This window comes from Phaethon aethereus, assembly GCF_964289735.1.
Source record: "Phaethon aethereus genome assembly, chromosome: 5".
NCBI lineage: Eukaryota > Metazoa > Chordata > Aves > Phaethontiformes > Phaethontidae > Phaethon > Phaethon aethereus.
This window is the reverse complement of record NC_138579.1, coordinates 44,560,679-44,578,690: the sequence shown is the minus strand read 5'-3', so window position 1 is coordinate 44,578,690 and position 18,012 is coordinate 44,560,679. Positions and strand designations below refer to the sequence as shown.

Below are 18,012 nucleotides of genomic sequence, written 5' to 3'. Positions count from 1 at the left end.
GTATGTCCTCAGTGGCTTTCACAACACTGCTGTGCACACAGAGGATGTGGGGGGAACAATGGCTATCTGACAGCCCTCCAATGGGCTGCAGAGCTCTCCTTGGTGGTTCCTAGAAAGACCCCATTTGGCATAAAGCAGAATTGGGGATGCAGAGCTGGGATGGGGAGTGGGTTTCTCTCACCCACTCTCAAAGCGGGAAGCCTGCAGAATGGAAAGTGAGAAGGCCACTGACCTGGTTAGCACTGCACTGTAGGGCCCAAGCTGGGAACAGAAAGGGACATACCCCTGCCAAAGCAAGGGTGCTGAGGGTGGGGAGAAGTGGGTTGTAGGGGAAAATTGTTCTCTGTTTCAGAGCTCTGGTTGCCCAGAAGCTGCTGGAAAATTTTTATGGTGGTTTATCTGTCTGGGATCTGTCTCCCCCACTCCGTTTGTGTGCAGATCTTTGCAGATAGTTGGCGTGGAAGTTATGTAGCATGTCCATCAAGAGAAAACTAGAGCAAGGAAGAACTAGGTTTTCTCTCAACGAAAGCAGAAGTATACTAACAGATGGAGGGGAAGCAATGAGCTCAAACTCTCCAGAGCCATCTCTCTAGCACCAGCATCACTCACTCCTAAGCCCCCAGGCAGGACAGTAAATCCAGCACTCTCTCTCTCTCCTTCAGGTGCATCCGATGTAGCCAAGGGGTACACTCCTGGGGACAGCCCCCTTGGTCTGGAGGCTTTGGGGTGTGAGCTGAATAGTTTGGGGGCTTCCCCTGATCTCCCTCCACTCCAAGTTGAGCCCACATCCATAGGGTAGTGCTCATTTAAGCAGGAGGTAAGGCCAGAAGAAGAGGACATCTCAGGGCTTCACCAGACATTTATTGCTAGTTCTGGCAGTCCTGTGACTCCCTTCAGAGAGATCAGTACTAATGGGGGGTGGAGGGGGCATGGGGAAGGGGAGGAGCTGAACCCAAGGCCAGTTTAGGAGTGTCTGAATGCAGCGTCCTCTCCCACCAAGTCCCCTCAGTTGCTCGGTGAGGAGGGAATCCTGCAATCAGACAGATGAGGCCTTGAGGTCCAGCAGCTGCTACAAGTATTCAGCTGTCTCACTGGAGCTTGTCTCTCTGAGGAAAAGAAAAGACAAGGCATCAGTCAAGGTTCATTGCAACCTCCAATGCAAATTCACCTCCCTGTGTGCTCAGATGGTTTGCTCTGACCAGGACGCAGCCGTTCCCCATGGCACTGAATGACCAGCAAGCCTGAGACCACTTGAACCACCCAGTCCTCCTCAGCTCTATGCCAGTGGGACACCGCTTTATGGAGTCCCACAGTTTTGCTCTAGAAAATAAACTTGGTCTTATGCTCCCTGCCAGCATTGGCTTCCTCCAGCCACTGCTCTTTAGCTAATTGCCTGTCCCAGGCAGCTCAGCTGTCCTTAGCTTGCAGCAGAGAGGACATGCCTGCTGCTCACTCACAGGCACCATGCTGTGTTCTGGGGCTCGGAGGGTGGCCCCCACCTGCTTACCTCTCATGGAATTGCTCTTTGAGGTGGGCGAGAGTTGGGTCAGTTCGGTTCTGATCAGGAGCCTCCAGCTGGGATTTGCTCAGATATTTGGCCGTCTCATGTGTCCTGGCCAGATGAGGCCTTCCCTCCTCAGGCTGCCCTTTTTCGGCCTCCCACCCCTCAGGATGGTCCATGGTGAGGAAGGAGCTATAGCTCTCTTCTATGGAGCCAGCACCCTCATCATAGAAAAGGAGGCTCCGTGACTGAACTGGAAAAAAGAAGAGTATTGGTTAACGATGAGGACAAGGTCTCTTGTAATGATTGTGGGTCACGGTGGTGGTTTCAGCCCATGCCCATCCAGCTATGGCCTTGTTCATCTTTAACAGAGGTCTGCTCTGCGGGATACCCACCTCCCCCCAGCTTCAGGAGGCAAATGCCCCCCTGGACACACAGCCTCTTCAGAAGAAAATCGATCTGCCCTGGGACTTTTCCTTCATGTTCCTTCCTTTGACACTTGTCATGTTTTGGGACAATGGTTAGCAGAGAATGACAACAGGCCCAAACCAGGTGCTGTTATCAGTTTGTGCCATTGACAGGCCAGGAATCTCCCCTCACCAGAGCCCCAGCCTATGGGGTAGGCATGGAGGGGAGGACACTAGCCCTGAACCGTGAGTGTCAAGATAAGAGCTGGAAATAGTTTGACGGGATGAAATGGACAAACCACGTTAGACTCACTCTTACTAGTTGTGTAAATGTCTGGTGCTGGTGTTGCTTTCACTGTCTGTGATGCTGAAGAGAACTCAGGGAGACAGGGCATCAGGGATCCTAGGATCAGAACGAAGCAGAGTGCCAGCACCTAGAGAGGAGATCAGCACAGACTTAGTGAAATTAGCCATAAGGAAACACTGCCCCCGCAGCACACAAACACGAGGCTGTGTGAGAACATGTGGTCAGTCTGGCAACTGGGTCGCTGTGGTCCCCAGGGAGGGAAAGGGCTTGCTCTGCTAATCTCTGCTGAAAATCTAAGAAGGGAAGTCAGAAGCTTCCTCATATTGCTTTATTTGAAGTATTTTTGGTTCAATGGTGTGAACTTGCCTGTCCAGTTGATGAGAGATGGTGGAAGGCATAGCTGGGGAACAAGCTGAGAAAGAGGGAGACTCAACTGAAGTCTGTTGAGTCTCTCAACAGTTCTCAGTCAAGAGTTCTCAGGTCTGAACTCTGCCTTGGCCAAAGGGAACCTGACCATTGGCTCAGTAGGAGCTGTAGTGGGCTGTAAGAAAATAAGCTCACTAGCAGGAATCTGTGAGGTACCACAGCAAATAGCAAAGCGACGCTACTGTCCATGCAAGGACAGAAATGACAGCAGAACTGCAGCTGCCTAATACCTGATAGCAAGGATGGAGAGTCCAAGGAAGGAGTTAAATTTATGCTTGACATGCATGTAGGCAGGACCATGTGTCCATGCCTTCTGCTGTCAGGCAGACCAGTCAGAGCTACGGGGCAGTGATAAAAGGAGAGAGGCAGATGAAAGCTCCTTGGAAATCCCCCTCTGGTAGGTCTGCACCTGTCTGTAAATTCTGCCATAATAGTAAAGCTTCAGAGCGAGATGCCAGTGCCAATCATAAGGGACTCTATAGACTTTAGGGCACTACCAGTACAGAGCAAGAGGGGACACATGGGAAATGATAGACAGCCAAACGCTTATTACCTGAATACCCGTGTACCATGGGTGGTACCTAGCGTGTGCCAGCTCAGTGGTCAGACTGAGCATGTCAAAGAGGCAGTGCATCTGTTGGTGATTTCTACTACCTATGTATAAACTAGCTAAGTTTGACCTGTGGGGACAGCCAGCTTGACTGCTTTCCAGAACAGCCATCTATTTTGGAATAGCCATGTCTAAGTAACTCATGGAAGCTGGTACATCAAGGTAATTTTGACCACCAGGTGGATTCCGGGAGATGTGGAAGATCAAATAATAGCATGAGGATACTATGCTATGTAAAGATGGATTTTAATTGTCCAGACTCTTCATGGCTGGTTTTAAAGTAAGGAAATAAAATGCTGTCTAAGCACATCATATCAGGCACACAAGGCATTTAGAACCCTTATTCCACAAAACCAGGGGAAAAATAAATTCTGCATAGAGGTTGCTTGGAATTATCAAAGCCAAACATACAACTTCCAGAAAGGAGAGACAGCCTTGTGAAGCTTGTTCTTCTCTTCTAAAACAAAACAGGCTTTATGGCCTGGGAAAGATCAGTATACTTAACATCTTGCTTTAACATGGCTTTCAACTGGGGCTTTGTAAACCAGCATTGTTTTTACTCTGTTTTGTTTCACGTTAACTCTGATTGATGCTCTGATTCAGTTCCAGTTCAAGCTCTATAACACTTCATAATAGTATTTGTTGGTTTGACTCTGAGTACCATTCATCTCACAGCTTTTGACCATCTCACCATTTTACCTCTTAAAAAGCGAGGGAAACTAAGCTATAGGAAACTACTGCAAAACCGGTTGGAGAGGTGGAAGCAAAATTAATCAAAAAAAGAGCGTAGTTATCAAATGGTTTACTGTCAAACTGGGAGGAAGTAGCAGATGGAGTAGCAGATAGATCTGTTATGGCTCTGGCAAGATTCAACATTTTTAAGCTTGACTTGGATGATAGACTGTATCAAATCTGCAGATGGGAGAGACTAAAAGCAAACTGGCTTTTGATCAGGGTTCAAATTCAGAATGATCTTGACGATGGGGAGAAGTGGTCCAAGAGAACAGTGGGCAGATCCATACAGACAAACGCTGAGACCTTGGAGGTGGCAGGACTGATTAACAGAGGAAACATGTCAGTGACTATGTGGCCAGGCAACTGCTCTACAGAAGAGGATCTGGGAGTTAAAATGGAGCACATGGTGGGCACGAGTCGTTGTCACTTTGCATAGGGCAAATCTCAGCCCGAGCAGTATGAACAGACTTTCTGGCTGGCTGGCTCTGTACCAGCCTTCAGGTGGAACGCTGTGTGCAACTTTGGGCCCCATACTTCCAAAAAGATGCAAGGCAATCAGAGAAAGTCTGGAAGAGAGCTCTGGGAACAGGCAATGATTCAGTAACAGCCTACAAGGAAAAACTGAAGAAATTGTGGGGATTTAGCAGAGCAGATTGAAGGGAGTTGCTCAAAAACAATAGTTTTCAAATATGTAAAATGCAGGTGTACAAAGGGAGGGTAAACTGATCTTGCTTACAGTGGGTAGAAGAAGTTGTAATAGGCTTACGCTGTTGCAAGGAAGACTGAGATGAGATAGCAAGAAAGCTTTATCTGGGAAAGATAACAAAACATTGGAATGATTTGCCTGAGGAGGCTGAGGACTACTCATCACAGGAGGCCTTCAAGAACTGGCTGGACAAATATCCAGCAAGAATGACACAGGGCTAAAAAAGAAGGGTACTCTGCTCCACTCCCATGCTGCAGGGCATGATGATTCTACATATCTGTCGTGATAAGGAGTGCTGTATTTGAAAAAGGAAAATGGGAACTCATAGGCCTATGAGAGGAACTGGTCAAAGATAGAAAAGCAAATTACAAATTCTTTAAATGCTTCAAAGCTAGGAAGCCTGAGAGAGTTGGTGTGTGGGCTGGGATGACGTGGAATGAAGGGAGCAGCAAGGAGAGATAAGACATTGTTGGGAAGCTAAATTAGGTATTTTATCAGCCTATAGCACAGGGGATGTCTGGAAGGCACCTCTTCTGGACTTCCTCATTCCAGGTAGCAGTGATGAAGAATTGCTGGAGCCAGGGGTGCTCTGATGAGCTGCTGCATTAAGGAGCAATGAATCACTGGGCCCAGCTGGGTCATACCCGAAAATGTGGAAAGAACTTGGGAATGAAACCACAGAGCAGCCAACAGAAAAGACAGTCAGTCATTAAAATCTTGTCTGACATGGGGGCAGCAAAGAGTAGCAAAAGTTTGAGCAGATTTTAAAAGGGGAATGCTGGAAATTACAGAGCAGGGGCTCTGGAACCTACAAAACTAATTGAACCAAGAGCAAAAAACAACCCCTCAGGACACTGAGGGTGCTGAGAAAGTGGGGAAAGCACCTCACCATCTGTTTGTATTTCATGACTGTTAACAGTACAGAAGTGACAAGTAGATATAGATAACTGACTTTGACAAATTTGTCACAAGCAGCTACTATGACAATCCTGCAAAGACATCACAGGGTTGAAGGTTATATTTTTATCATGGATCAGAAACTTTCCCCCTGGCAAAAATGACATGAAGAATAAGCAATTGACTCTATGGCCACACACTGGCATGCCCCAAAACTCTACAGTGAAGCCGGTGTTGCTTAACCATGATCCTCCACTATGAGAAATGAGAGGGAAGCAGGGATTACCAAAACCGACAGACAGCCCTGAATCATTTTGGTTAGTCAAAAGGGCAAATGAAGAGAATTCCAGTTGGATTTAACAAAGTCTGATGTGCAGGCATAGCAAGAACAGATGTCATTTCTTGCTGACAAACACAAGGTAATGACCACTGGGAGGAATACTTGAACTGTTTGTCCGCCCTGTTGAGTTAAACATTAAGCATTACCAACTCAGCAAAGAAAACTCTTACCCATTATGATGGAAGCTCATTGAAGATTTTTGCTGAATGGCCTACAGCTAATGAAAAGCAACCAAAGTGCTGTTTTGCCCGAAGAACAAGACAGTGAAAAGGCAGGAATTACTCTAATGCTGTTGCATAAACAACTGACACTAGCGGTGGATGTATGACACAGGGCCTAGTTCTGGTGACTCTAACACAAAAGGAGAGAGCAGATATAACTGGCAACAGAGCCGGGCAGCAGGGAAGAGGGCAGAGTCAGGAAATCGACAAATCTGTCTGGGGAAGCATGGCCAATAAGGAAGGTGGAAATGAAGCTTATACCATTAGGCAGGTCCCGGTCTGTGTAGAAGCCATTTTGTAAGGTCTGGAGACTTTCCCAGCTACCAGAGCCTGCAGCTTCTGTAACTGCTGGAGTAGAGTCCTGGGATAGGAAACAACCCAAATCAAAACTTGATAAGGAGGTAGCAGCCAGTAAGTGATGCAAGAATACCACTACCCCCCTTCATATTTTACCCTGATTTTCCCTTCTTGTGAAAACAAGTATCTCCTCCTTGCTATATCTTGCCCAAGTTCTCTGACCAAACAGGCTTGGGAAGCAAGAAGCAAAAAAGGGTGAGTCTGAGATATAAAGTGTGCAGGAACTGTGGGAGGAATGTCCCAAGGTGCTGTTACATTGAGGTAACACCCTCCGTCTCCTCACCAGTAGATCTACCACAAACTTCACTGCAACTAACCACCATTATGAATGTCCCGTTCATTTAGGACTACTAGTTGCCTCAGAGCCCAGCTAGTTATCTCCCAGAGCAATGGAAAGGCAGGATACCATGAAAACCAAGCTCTGGGATGGAGGCTGAACTTTGTAGTCAGGTCAGACCTTCAGCACAGGCCCACTTCACTGAAAGACATACACTCTGCAGCTCAACCTGTGCCCTGAACCATATGGTGGAGAGAGAAATAAAAAACAGTTTTGATCCCCTCCAGCTTCTTCAGTGTTGGCAAACTCTGCAGAGGGATGTGAGCAAAGCCAAATCTTGAGTTCAGCAATTAATTCACTCTCTGGCTGCCCCGGCTGGAACACGTGCTAAGGTCTCTCTGCCCCACTTAACTGAACATGGGCATTGGCACACATAAACACAAAACAGTGGTAGGTGTGTTACTAAGAGCCACTGAATCCTTCACTTGGCTGATGAAGAAATCTGGGATGAGGGAGACTACAAAGCACACAATTCCCAAGGGCTGCTAATTACTGAAATGCAGACTACTGCATGTTTCCCCCTGGGAGCGCTGACTGTTTTACACAAATACATTTGAACTTTTATAAAATGCCAGGTCCTGGAGGCACGAGATTGCAGGAGAATCCCAGCTTCATCTCTTTCCAAATCTTCTTCTGCTCCTTGTACATGTGGATAGAAGCACAGAGCGTCCCACTGGCAGTACTCAAAAACCAAACCCAATCAGAAAGAACACAACGTGTATTTAAAAAAAAAAATAAACCCCTCCTGGCTTTTAGGCCAATCTCCTGATTCTGCAGGGTGGGGCTCACGCTTTTTCAGCAGCAGGGCTGCCCGTGCTCCAAGAGAGGCCGGGCGACAGGCTGTGCCAGGTGGATGAGAGCAGCTGGGCAGCCGCATCTCTGGCAGATGGGAGGCTCCGGCCATTCACACACCTCAGCCAAACCACGCCTGACAGCCCGCGGTCCCAGCACCAGTGGCTAGCATGGAAGCCGGGGACACAGCACTTGTGTCATGGATGGGAGGAAGGAGTGTGGTAGAGCCTCAAGGAGTATTCTATGAGCTGTAGTGGCAGCAGAAGGGTGGTTGGACTGGCCCTCTGGCTGCAGTTCCCTTCAGTTAGAGCTGGAGGTGATAGAAATGAGGCTGTAGAATTGAGCATCCCCCTCACCAGCCCCGTAGCTAACCCTGCCCTTCCTAATACCTGCTGTACCCAGTAAGAGGGAGCAGAGCTGGGCCCTCCTCCAGCTCCTGCTGCCTATCCCCACTGCAGGGGTGAGGGTCTTCATTATTTGCTTCCAAGGATCAGTCAGCCATCTCTGCATATTAGGAGCAAAAGTGCTCACCAGGTTCTTGGGCAAGGGATCCAGGCGCCTGCTTTGGGGCTGTGGGAGCAGCTTGCTCCTTCCAGGTGAGCAGCAGCAGCAGATAGAAGGGAAATTCTCTGGGCTTGCTTTGCAAGGGTAAGAGGCAGGGCAAGGGCTGGGGTACCACATGCACAAGCAGTTGCCCTGGATTTGGTGGGAGCTGGGATCTCAACCCTTATTAGAAGAATGGGCTTTCTCTGTATTCACCAAGTCCGCTCAGCTCTCTCAAGAGAAATCTGAAACAGCCACATTATGCCCAGGGCCTTGTATTCCTCCAAAGAGACCAAGAGCAGAAATAGTGGGTCTGAGAGGCTGGTATGAGGGGCCTCCTTCGATGCAGCTGCCCTGGAGACAGCCAGAGACCTGGAGGGCAACGGGACGGGTAGCATGAGCCCAAAGGGCTGCAGGGAGAAGGAGGAACAGATATGAGAAACGTGCCTTCCCTCCCTCTCCTCACTGCAGCGCAGCCTGGCCATCCCAACACAAACATTCCAGGCTCACTAACCAAACCCAGCTGCCTTGCTGCTGCTGCCATGGGCCGAAACCCAGCACCTCGCCGAGCAGCGCCCATCCTGCCAGGAGCTGAGGAGCCTGCCTTTCTCTTCTCATCCCCCTGCCCCAGCATTCCTCTGACTTCCCTTCCTGCCTACCCCACCCTACCCACAGAGTGTCAGGTCTAGCCCCTCTTACCTGTTTGCATTTTCTAAGGTCTCCACTTTTTTCCAGAGTTCATTGTTTTCTGTTGTGTATGTCTCAACCCTGCGGGAATAAAACCCAGAGACAGTTAGTTACAGAGGCCAGACAGATAAAGAAAATGTAGTCCTTGCCTCTCTCTGAATGTGGAGGCTCAATGGCCTCATCCATCACCTGCAGATATGGTCCTGGAACCAGATGTTCCTGGCCCGTATGGCTGCTGCCAGCCCTGACGGACTAGGGACAAGATTGCAGGTGGACAGCTACGTGTGACAGTTCCCAGTTCAGGCTTTCCCGAGGGCTGGGAGAGCCAGTAGCACCAGTTACAGGCAGGTCAAGTCAGGACAGACCCAACGTTATGCAGGCATTTCCATCACTTCCAAACCCCCTTAAGGAGCATGGAAAAGGAACAGGGGGACAAATTCAAACATCTCCCGCTACTGAGAACGTGCCCTGAAAACCTGGCAGTTCTGTGCAAATGCTGGGCCACTCCGACTGCAGGCACTTGAGGGCAGCAGAGAACCTGCAGGCCCCCTCCCACTGCTTCGGGAGCGAAAGCGGTTAGGCTGCAGTTGGGACGAGGGAAGGGGAATGCCTCCAGGCCCGGAGGAAAGCAGGCCAGGGACACAGTCTGATCCCGCTGGAGGTTTCCAGCACAGCCTCTGAACCAGGCGTTCCATGTAAAAACTAGGCTTGCAGCAAAGGTGTCAAGTTGAATGGTGAAGGGCCCAAGTACAGGCTTTGACAAACCAGCGTTTACAGAAAGCCAAGTTGACCAAAGACTTGTTCCATTAAAAAAATTCACTGAATGCTGCTTTTGGTTCACATTTAAACCTGGCATTGTTTGAAAGCCATCTGTCACAGCAATGCACTAGCGTAACAAACTGCTGAGTACGTACAAGGCACCACAGCCATGTCTGAGGAAGAGGCCCCAGCACAGAAAGCCCTGGACCTGCCACTTGCGCAAGGCCAGCCAACTCCCCAGCCCCGGCTTGAAGGATCTGGGTGTCAGCGTGGAACACTAGCTGGAGGCAATGTGCTCTGATGCCTGGACACACACATGCATGCCGAGGTGCTGCTTATGGAAGGGCATGAGAACTTGAAGGTGCCTTGAGTCATCTGTTTTTATTCAGCATTTCTGCACACTTAGAGAAGATAAACAAATAGCATCAGGGAGAAGATTTAATTAAAGTTGGGGCTTTTTTTCTTCCATTTTGCTGACCTCAGGTGGTGTTAACAACAGCGAAGACGACAGTATTTAAACAGAAATGTGAATTTGCACCTGGATCCCATCATTCTTCTTTGCCTGGGAATGCCCATCAGGGGCTGCTAGTTACAGAGAGGATGACAGGATCCAGCCCCTCAAGAGTTATTTTCTATTCTGTCAGTGTCATGTGATGTCACCTTAGGCTTATGCCTGCTATACATGCAGGACCTCAGAGTTGCAAGGAGAAAAACAAAGTTCATGCAGGGAAGGGTGGAAGGGGAGGGAGTGTGGAGAATAACTATAGTGCAGGGTTTTTCTTGCTATCAAATGCTTGTGTGTCCACCCTCATGGGAAGAAAGAGGGGAAAGAGGTGGTCAGTGCCCTCAGAGAGCCTGCTGCTTATGGGACAGACAAAATAGAAGCAACTTCTAGTGGGAAAACATTACTTTTACCCAAAATCCTACCTTGTTGGCAGCCAAAATGGCCTGTGTTCTGCAGGGGACCAGCCAAACTAAGCAGTTGGAACACAAGGTTTCTAGACCAATCTTTATCCTGCAAGAGGATTTCTGGGAGGGAGTGGAGTAGGGGCAGGATCCCAAACCAAACTTCTGTGCAGCCAGCCTTGCAAGGAATCATACTCTGAGCGATTCCGAGACAAAAGCACTAGAAATGGAGGCGGTGCATGGACAGGGCTCCTTTTTGAAAGGTAAGACTGAAAAGAAGAAACTTACTTTTTCTCTAGACACTCCACATATTCTTTCTTCTTCCTGCGACTCTCCTGAGCAGAGATCTGTGAGGGGGCAGCCATCAGAAAGGAGTCAGTATCAGTATCACAAGCCTCTAGACATTTCTTTGTGGCTCCCTCATCTTGTCTGTTCCCTGCACACAAAGCACCCTAAAGGTAAATGGGAAAATTGCCTTCCCATCTGTCATTCCTACTGGTCTCCAGGCCAAAACTGGGAGGGATGGATGCTGTAGGTATGCAGCCTTCTTTGACCTGTAGGCCACAACCATTTGTTGCAGTATGCCTGACCCCCTTGCTGCTGAGAGCATTTTTAGGGTTGCTTTGAACTCCTCTGACTCACAGGGGTACATACTGTGGCCATCTGGGCAGATTCTGCCCCAGACCACTTCTGAGTCACTGGGTGACTAATTCAGGGTCTCATCATTTCTCCCACAGTCTAAAGTCTCACAGCCTCTGCCGGGCTAATGAACCCGTCCTGCATCATGTAATGGCTCTTGTTTCCCTGCCCTCACAGCAAGGCCTGACCAGGCTGGTTTGTCTGACCCGTGATGTCTTAGTCTGTGGGCCCTAACCCAGGCCACACACTCCCAGGAGCTGGGGCTGGAAGCCACACTTCCCAGATACACATGCATGCAGAGATGCCCTATGGCATCATTTCTGTGGGTTGGGAGGCTCATGCCGGTGTACCACAGGCAGGATCCCACCTTTTCTGAGCTGCACTGCAGCTGAGGTGAGGGTAACTCTAGCACTGGTCAGCTGAGGATGTTCTGGAATCATGGGAAAACTGCATAGTTACATTTTTTTCCAGTCACCTTGTTCTTGATTTTCCTCCTGACCCTCTTCAGTGCTTTCTCCTCTGCTTTGGTGAGGGGCAGTTTGGTAGGAATAGGGTAGCCCTCGGCAATCAAGGTTCGTTTCTCCTCTTCAGTCAAGAGCAGCGGTCCAGAGGTCCCTTGTAACTTCTGAAACACACAGAGAGCAGCCGTCAGTGTCAGCAAGGAGTTCCATCCCAGTGATCCTCCTTAAAACCTTGCAGAGCAGCTAGGGGCTCAGTACAATAAGTGCAGGGCAGTGCTCTTTCCTGCTCTCAACCTGATCCTGGGGGCACAGCTCAGCAGGTGCCCTCCTCTTTTACTTCGGAGGGCATCTGCTCCTTCATAGTGAGGCTGGCTACACACTTGCACTGCAGGACCCCTCCAAAGAACTTCTGGGCGATGGTTAAAACACAATGTGGTTATGGGGATTCTCAGTTATTCTCTTCTCTTCCATTAACCTCCTCAGACAGTCCTCCTGTGTATAGGCCACTTCCCAAAGTACAGGGTGAAAGACACCACTTGCTAAAACAAGGTAGCTGCTGGCAGGCATTGTGCAAGACTCATTGTGCCTCTCCTCACTCCTGTGAGCACCATCCTGTCCCCACATCTTTGTGCTAAGACATCACATTGCCTTGCCAGGGCATGTCAGCTTAGAGACCTTAACAACAGCAGGACTCCCCTCATGACCCTTGGAAAGCCTCCAACCCACTCTGAGCACCAAGGAGCACCGTGTCCCAGTGATGTCCTGCTGTCTCCTTACGTGTGGTGCTGTTAGGAGAGGTGAGGAGGAAATGGCAGTAGAAGAGCGAGCAGCAGGTCGGGCTGGGCTGGAGGGAGGCAGGGACCGGGGGCTCTGAGATCCATCACTGTCACTGCCATGGCTGCTGGGTGGAGTTGGAGGCATCTGCACCAGGTCATCTACTGAGAAATAAGGAGATCAAGTCAATGGCTGTCATGTCAGCCTGTTGGTACAGGCACAGGGTCCTGAGTAGCACCAGGAAAAGGCACTGCTATAACACAGGACTGAAAGGAGAGGGTGATGAGTCTCACAAGACGGGCTGTGTTTGAGAACAAGGCTGGACTAAGCACTGCCCAAGACAGAGGTGAGGCTGACCTCAGATGTGCTAAACTAGAAACTGCAGGAGTCAAAGAGCTGGCAGGGGCTTTGCCAAGACAGTGACGGTATTTACAAAGCAATAAGGTACTCCAGTGTCAACTAAAATGGAGTACAAAGCCCGTGATGTTTTGCTCCATAGCCTATTCACAAGTACAGAAAGCTCTGTAAGAGAAGAGCTCTTCCAAAAGCACCGCAGGGCTCACACACTTGCCAGCACACTTGATCCAAAGAGGCTCCGGTCACTCAGTCGGTTTCCAAGCACTTGAAAACTGTCCCCACTTTGTACTGGAGAGCCCTGGGGGCCTTAATGGAGGTGGGAATATGCTTAAGGAATGTCTCTCTGCGGCAGTGGAGTTCCTATAGTGCTTTCATTTGTGCATCGGCAGATTTTCAGATGCTTGGGTTTCTTTCAAATTAAACTGGATCTTGAATTTCCTGACTTTCAGATGGTTGTTTTTGGATAACACTACAGTCTCTCTGAGGATTTTAAAGGCACTCTTGCATATTTCCAACTCTGAAGTAGCCTGTTTTGCCTGGGAGTCCCTGTCTGAACAATTCTGTGTGTGGCTGCTGGTCCAGACACTGATCCGAGTTGGAACAGTGCAGCGCTCACACCTCTGTTGGTCTGTGCCGCAGTGCTACCTCGTATGCATGGCTCTGCTCTCATCTTTCCTCCCTATATAGTAATGATCTTTATCTGAGTAATACAGGGGGATGTAAGTTGACCAGCAAATTCTATCTTCTTACCTGCAGGTACATTTAGAAACTGGTTCACCTCTTTGGGTTCAGCTTTGATCACAGGTGCTGGGGTCATTTCTATGGGAGTCTGTGGAAGAGAAGCAGAAAGAGCTCTTGGGCACTGCCACACCTCGCCTGCCCAGAGGGCTCCTGCCAGCTCTGTTCATAGCCACTGCTCCCCTGCTCTCTGTCCTCTGTCACAGCTCTGCCCCAAAGTAGACTCTCATCACACATAACAAAAACCAAGAGTCCAAACATAAGCCCCCTGAAGTGTGTGTCGCTAGGCACAGAGAGTACAAACACAGTACTGATAGTCTGCAGAGGTAGAGGCAGTGGCAGATGGATATGCTGCCAAGCAGTGCACTGGGTACCTCCAAAAGGGAGATAACTTTTGTCCTTGGCAATTCTTCCCTTGCTAGATCCAGACAATGCAATTTAAACCAACCTATCCATTACCATGGGAAATCCCTCTTTGATCTGCCTTCATTAGAAATGGGAATATAGAGGTTGTACAGAAACAGAAACAGAACAAACCCCCTGTCCTGCTCACATGATTTTCACCAGGGCCACTGGGCAGCTGTTTCCAATTGGAGGGGACTTGAGAGTTAAATAAAGAGTAGACTTATTCCCATCTGGGCTATGCTGCCCCTCAGCAACCCGGCTTGCCAGCCCCCAGCCCACCATAGGCTGGGGGAGTTTTTACACTAAACAGACACATTGCAAACTCCTCCAGACTGTAAACACAGCTGAGAGAGTACCATGCTATGGCTGCTGAGCACACACAGTAGAGCTTCAAGGGCACAGCAAGTTCAAGCTGTGTAAATAATGGAGGAAGTTTGTGCACAGTTTTGGCTGGAAGTACGCATTTGTTTTGGATGGTTGTTTAAATGGGAAGATGCTCAGCATGAGTGAAAAAAGGAAGTGAACCCCAGAGATGCTCTACTGTTATCTACTGAGCTGCTACAAGATAGTCAAGGTCTGTGTGAGACTGGTCAGACCTTCCCATCCAACACGGCTGGACTCAAGGCCAGCCGAACTGAGCCCCAAACTTACACCCATGTACCAGTGGCATAAGTGAGCCTCCTTCAGACAAACAGACTTCTTAAGAACTTAGATATGACCAAAAGACTTGGTCCCTTGTTTCTTAGGAATAATAATTCCTGCTGCTTCATTGGAAAAAGAAAGCAGGACCTGGAGTGGGACTTCCATTTCCAGTGAGCAGCTGAGAAAAGTGAGAGGCAATATGATAAGCCCAAAGCCACGAAAAAGACAGTGGCAGAGCAGGGGTCTATACTCAGGAATAGTGGGGTCACTGGCATCACATTAATTGACACTGCTCTCCAAAAAATGAAAATAAGCCAAGAGTGGCTATAGAAATATTGGCAGATTGAAGGGGACAGGCCTCCAGCACAGGCAAGCTTAAAAGCCTTTGGCTTTTGTGCCAAGGAAACATGCTTGTATTTAACTGAGATTGTAAAGCCTCCTGTGCTGGAGAAATGCTCTTTCGACCATTTTCTCTGGAAGGATAAGCTGTCTTGTAGCTTCACTGCAGGAATCAAGGTCACGGTTCTAGCTAGCATCAGGAGTGCTGCTCCTCTGACTGCCATTTCAAGAGGAGAATGACAAATAATGCAGTATCTGGGCTTTGTATCACCTTCTCCTGACTGTCCAGCGGCTAAATCACCTAGCAGGACTCTGCAGTCACATGGCTGCGTCTGCATCACCACGGGTGCCGCTGTGTGAGAGCCTGGGTTCCCGATGGATGCTAGATGGGCTCACCTCCTCGGGGACTGGCAGTCTCTGCAGAGGGTTGAGGTTCAGCACTGGTATGGAGCTGGCAGGTAGCTGGGACTCAGGCAGGTCTAGAGCCAGGTTCTGTTCCTGTTTCACCATGATGGAGCAGAGCTTGGGCCCCAGCGACCACACTCCATTCTCCAGCTCTGAAACATGCACAATGTGAGAGTCAAACTCCAGCAAGAACAGGACAAGAAAAAAAAAAGCCATGCAGACAGCTTCCCCCCATCTGGGGAGGCTGCCTTTCCAAGTTTAGCACTGTCACCACACAAGCATGTGCAGGCCCACAACACAGAGTACAAAAGGGAACAAACCCCCAGTGTGCGGGGAGCAGACAGAACAGAGCTAGAGGGATTGTGTCTCAGCTCTGCTCTGACTGTGCAGCCCAAGCGCTGGAGGACAGCTGCGGGGTTTCTTCCCCTAGTGATGTCTCGGTCTCATCCTCTGGAGCTTATTTATATTTAGAGCTCAGTGAGAGGAGGATGCTGGGCTGTTGCTCCTTAGGCAGCATGGCCAGCATCACAGGGCTGCTAGGTGTGTTACCAAGAATAGCACCATCTCCATGCTAGAGAGCTGGCGAGAGGGCAAGCACGATGACAACGAAAGGCTGACAGTGCTGCTTTGGCCTCCCGTTGATGTCATGCCAAGTACCAGAGCTTTGCTGCATGACAGGAGAGGAGGAAGGTCCATTTCTGTGGAAGGAAGTCCAACATGGCACCTGCTTGTGAGGCTGCTCCCCTCAGTCTCACCTCTGAGGCTCCCTCCTCCACCCTGCAGTGCTCAGGGGGACTGCTGCCTACAGCCATGCCCTGCTGCCATTGCTGGCAGGGACAGAAACAGCAGCGAAGGAAAGGAAGTGTCTGAAGAGAACTGAATGGAGCTGTGTGGGCACACTCCCCTCACCCCCTGCCTGCTCTGTCTGGTGCACGTCTCTGATGTAAGCCTGGCTTGTCACTGGAAGTAGAGATCCCAGGAGCTGGGATTCAGGCTGTGGTGGATAAGCTGCAGCTCAGATGGGAAAAAAAACCTGCTAGCCAGGAGAGCTGCCTGGGCTCTGCTCTGAAGTTTTGGTCCTCTCATTGCTCTTTAAATACTTCAGCCTGCCAAAAAGCTAGTCCTAGCTGGCCTGGAGCCTGCATCCTCCTCCCTAATTCTCATCCCTTCCCCTTTTTATCTGACAACCAGAAATGCATTTGGCTTGACACAGGACAGACTATTGCTAAGTGTGTCACCAGACAGTGCCGCAGTTGGCTCAGTGTAAGGCCACAGTTGGGCTTGCTCCCTGACCCCTCTGCACTGCTCTCTGCATACAGCACTCACAGACCCAGGGATATTGCCTAGCTGTCTGCTGCTCAAAGCAGCTCTGCAGTGCCAGTCTCAGTATAGAAGGTGTCCTGGCAAGAGAAGAGAGGGAGAAAGGTCCTTCTCAGCTCCAGAAAAGCCTGCACAAAGAAGAGTACAAGCAAGCAGCTGTTGATGTGGGAGCTGCCATCTGAACTAAACTTAAAGGTAGCTTGACATCACCTTTGCCCAACTCAGTCTCTGTTTGCTCTCAGGAGAGGACAGGGTGGAATCCTGCCTCTTACTTTTGCTTGGACACGGTGGTGGTAAAGCTTGGGCAAGAATTATATCAGTTAACGCAGTGTTGCCCTTGCCAGTGGAACACATTGTCTTCCTGTCTTTGGTCTAGCACCTCTTATTTTGCTGCCTAGATAGGTAGCACCTCTCTTAGCAGAGGCTCGTTCCTTCCAGCTCCCTGTGTGACTAGACATCTTCAAGCACAGACACAAGTTCCTGTGGCTGCTCTGCGTGCATGTGTGCACTGCTCTCAGTGCTGCTGGATCGCTTCCTGGAGCTTCCCACAATGCAGCGGGGCCAACGTCGTCAGGCAGAGTCTCAGGCAGGGGTGCACCGCACAGCCATGACAACAGAGAGGCTGCTGAGCAGACACAGACTGAATTGTGTTTTCTCTGTCCTGCTCAGGACACCAAACCCGCAGCTGGTAGTGAAGTCTGTTACCCCTGGTACGCAGACAAGTCCTTTCTGATGGAAAGAGGCAAGGTGTTACACAGCCACAAGTGTTTGCAGCCAGAAAACTTGGACTGATGACTTCTGCCTGATCACAGCCTGTCACAGAGATGAGGGACCTTCAGAGGTCTTCCAGTCTATCCTGCTGCTCTAGGCAAGTTCAAATAAACCAGTGTCAGTCCTGACAGATGGCTGTCTGACTTGATCTTACCCCTCTGAAAAGTGATGAAGAGTCCACAGCTTTCCCCACTAAATTTCTTCTATGGTTTCATTATGCCCACTATGGGAAGGTTTTGCCTACTGGCTAATTTGAAGTTCCCTTACTGTGATTTTAAGCCTTATCTTCCTCATCCTCCCTTTCTGTTGCAAAGCTCTACATTTCTCTTTTTCTCAGAGGCGTGGGGCATCCTCTGTCTGGGAGGGCTGCTGCTGAAGCAAGTTACCAGACAAGGGAGAACAGACCACCAAGAGCTCTCCCTGTACAGACTTGACTCAGCAAGGGAGCAGCCCCCAGTACTGTCAGTCCAGACAGTCCAAGGAGCAGACACCCAGATCAGTATGCACTGTCCTCCCATTTCCTGTCTACATTCTGACCCTGCTCTCTTTCCCACCCTTGGAGATTTATCTGGGGAGTGATTGGGTTACAGAATCAGAAACACATAAGCCGTCAGAAGGTCAATGAGGGAC

General features: G+C 49.6%; 1 protein-coding gene across 1 annotated transcript in view; it reads right to left on the bottom strand.

Moving 5' to 3' along the window:
- Positions 1-936: 936 nt before the first annotated feature.
- CREB3L1 (cAMP responsive element binding protein 3 like 1) overlaps positions 937-18,012 on the bottom strand; it is a 43,744-nt gene continuing 26,668 nt past the window's right edge. The window contains exons 3-12 of the mRNA XM_082001089.1: positions 15,283-15,443; positions 13,513-13,591; positions 12,409-12,566; positions 11,646-11,795; positions 10,820-10,878; positions 8,879-8,947; positions 6,412-6,511; positions 2,222-2,342; positions 1,508-1,754; positions 937-1,106 (exon numbers count right to left, since the gene is read on the bottom strand). Of these exons, the coding sequence (XP_081857215.1) occupies positions 1,070-1,106; positions 1,508-1,754; positions 2,222-2,342; positions 6,412-6,511; positions 8,879-8,947; positions 10,820-10,878; positions 11,646-11,795; positions 12,409-12,566; positions 13,513-13,591; positions 15,283-15,443 (1,181 nt within the window). The 3' untranslated portion in view covers positions 937-1,069. The remainder of the gene's footprint in view (positions 1,107-1,507; positions 1,755-2,221; positions 2,343-6,411; positions 6,512-8,878; positions 8,948-10,819; positions 10,879-11,645; positions 11,796-12,408; positions 12,567-13,512; positions 13,592-15,282; positions 15,444-18,012) is intronic.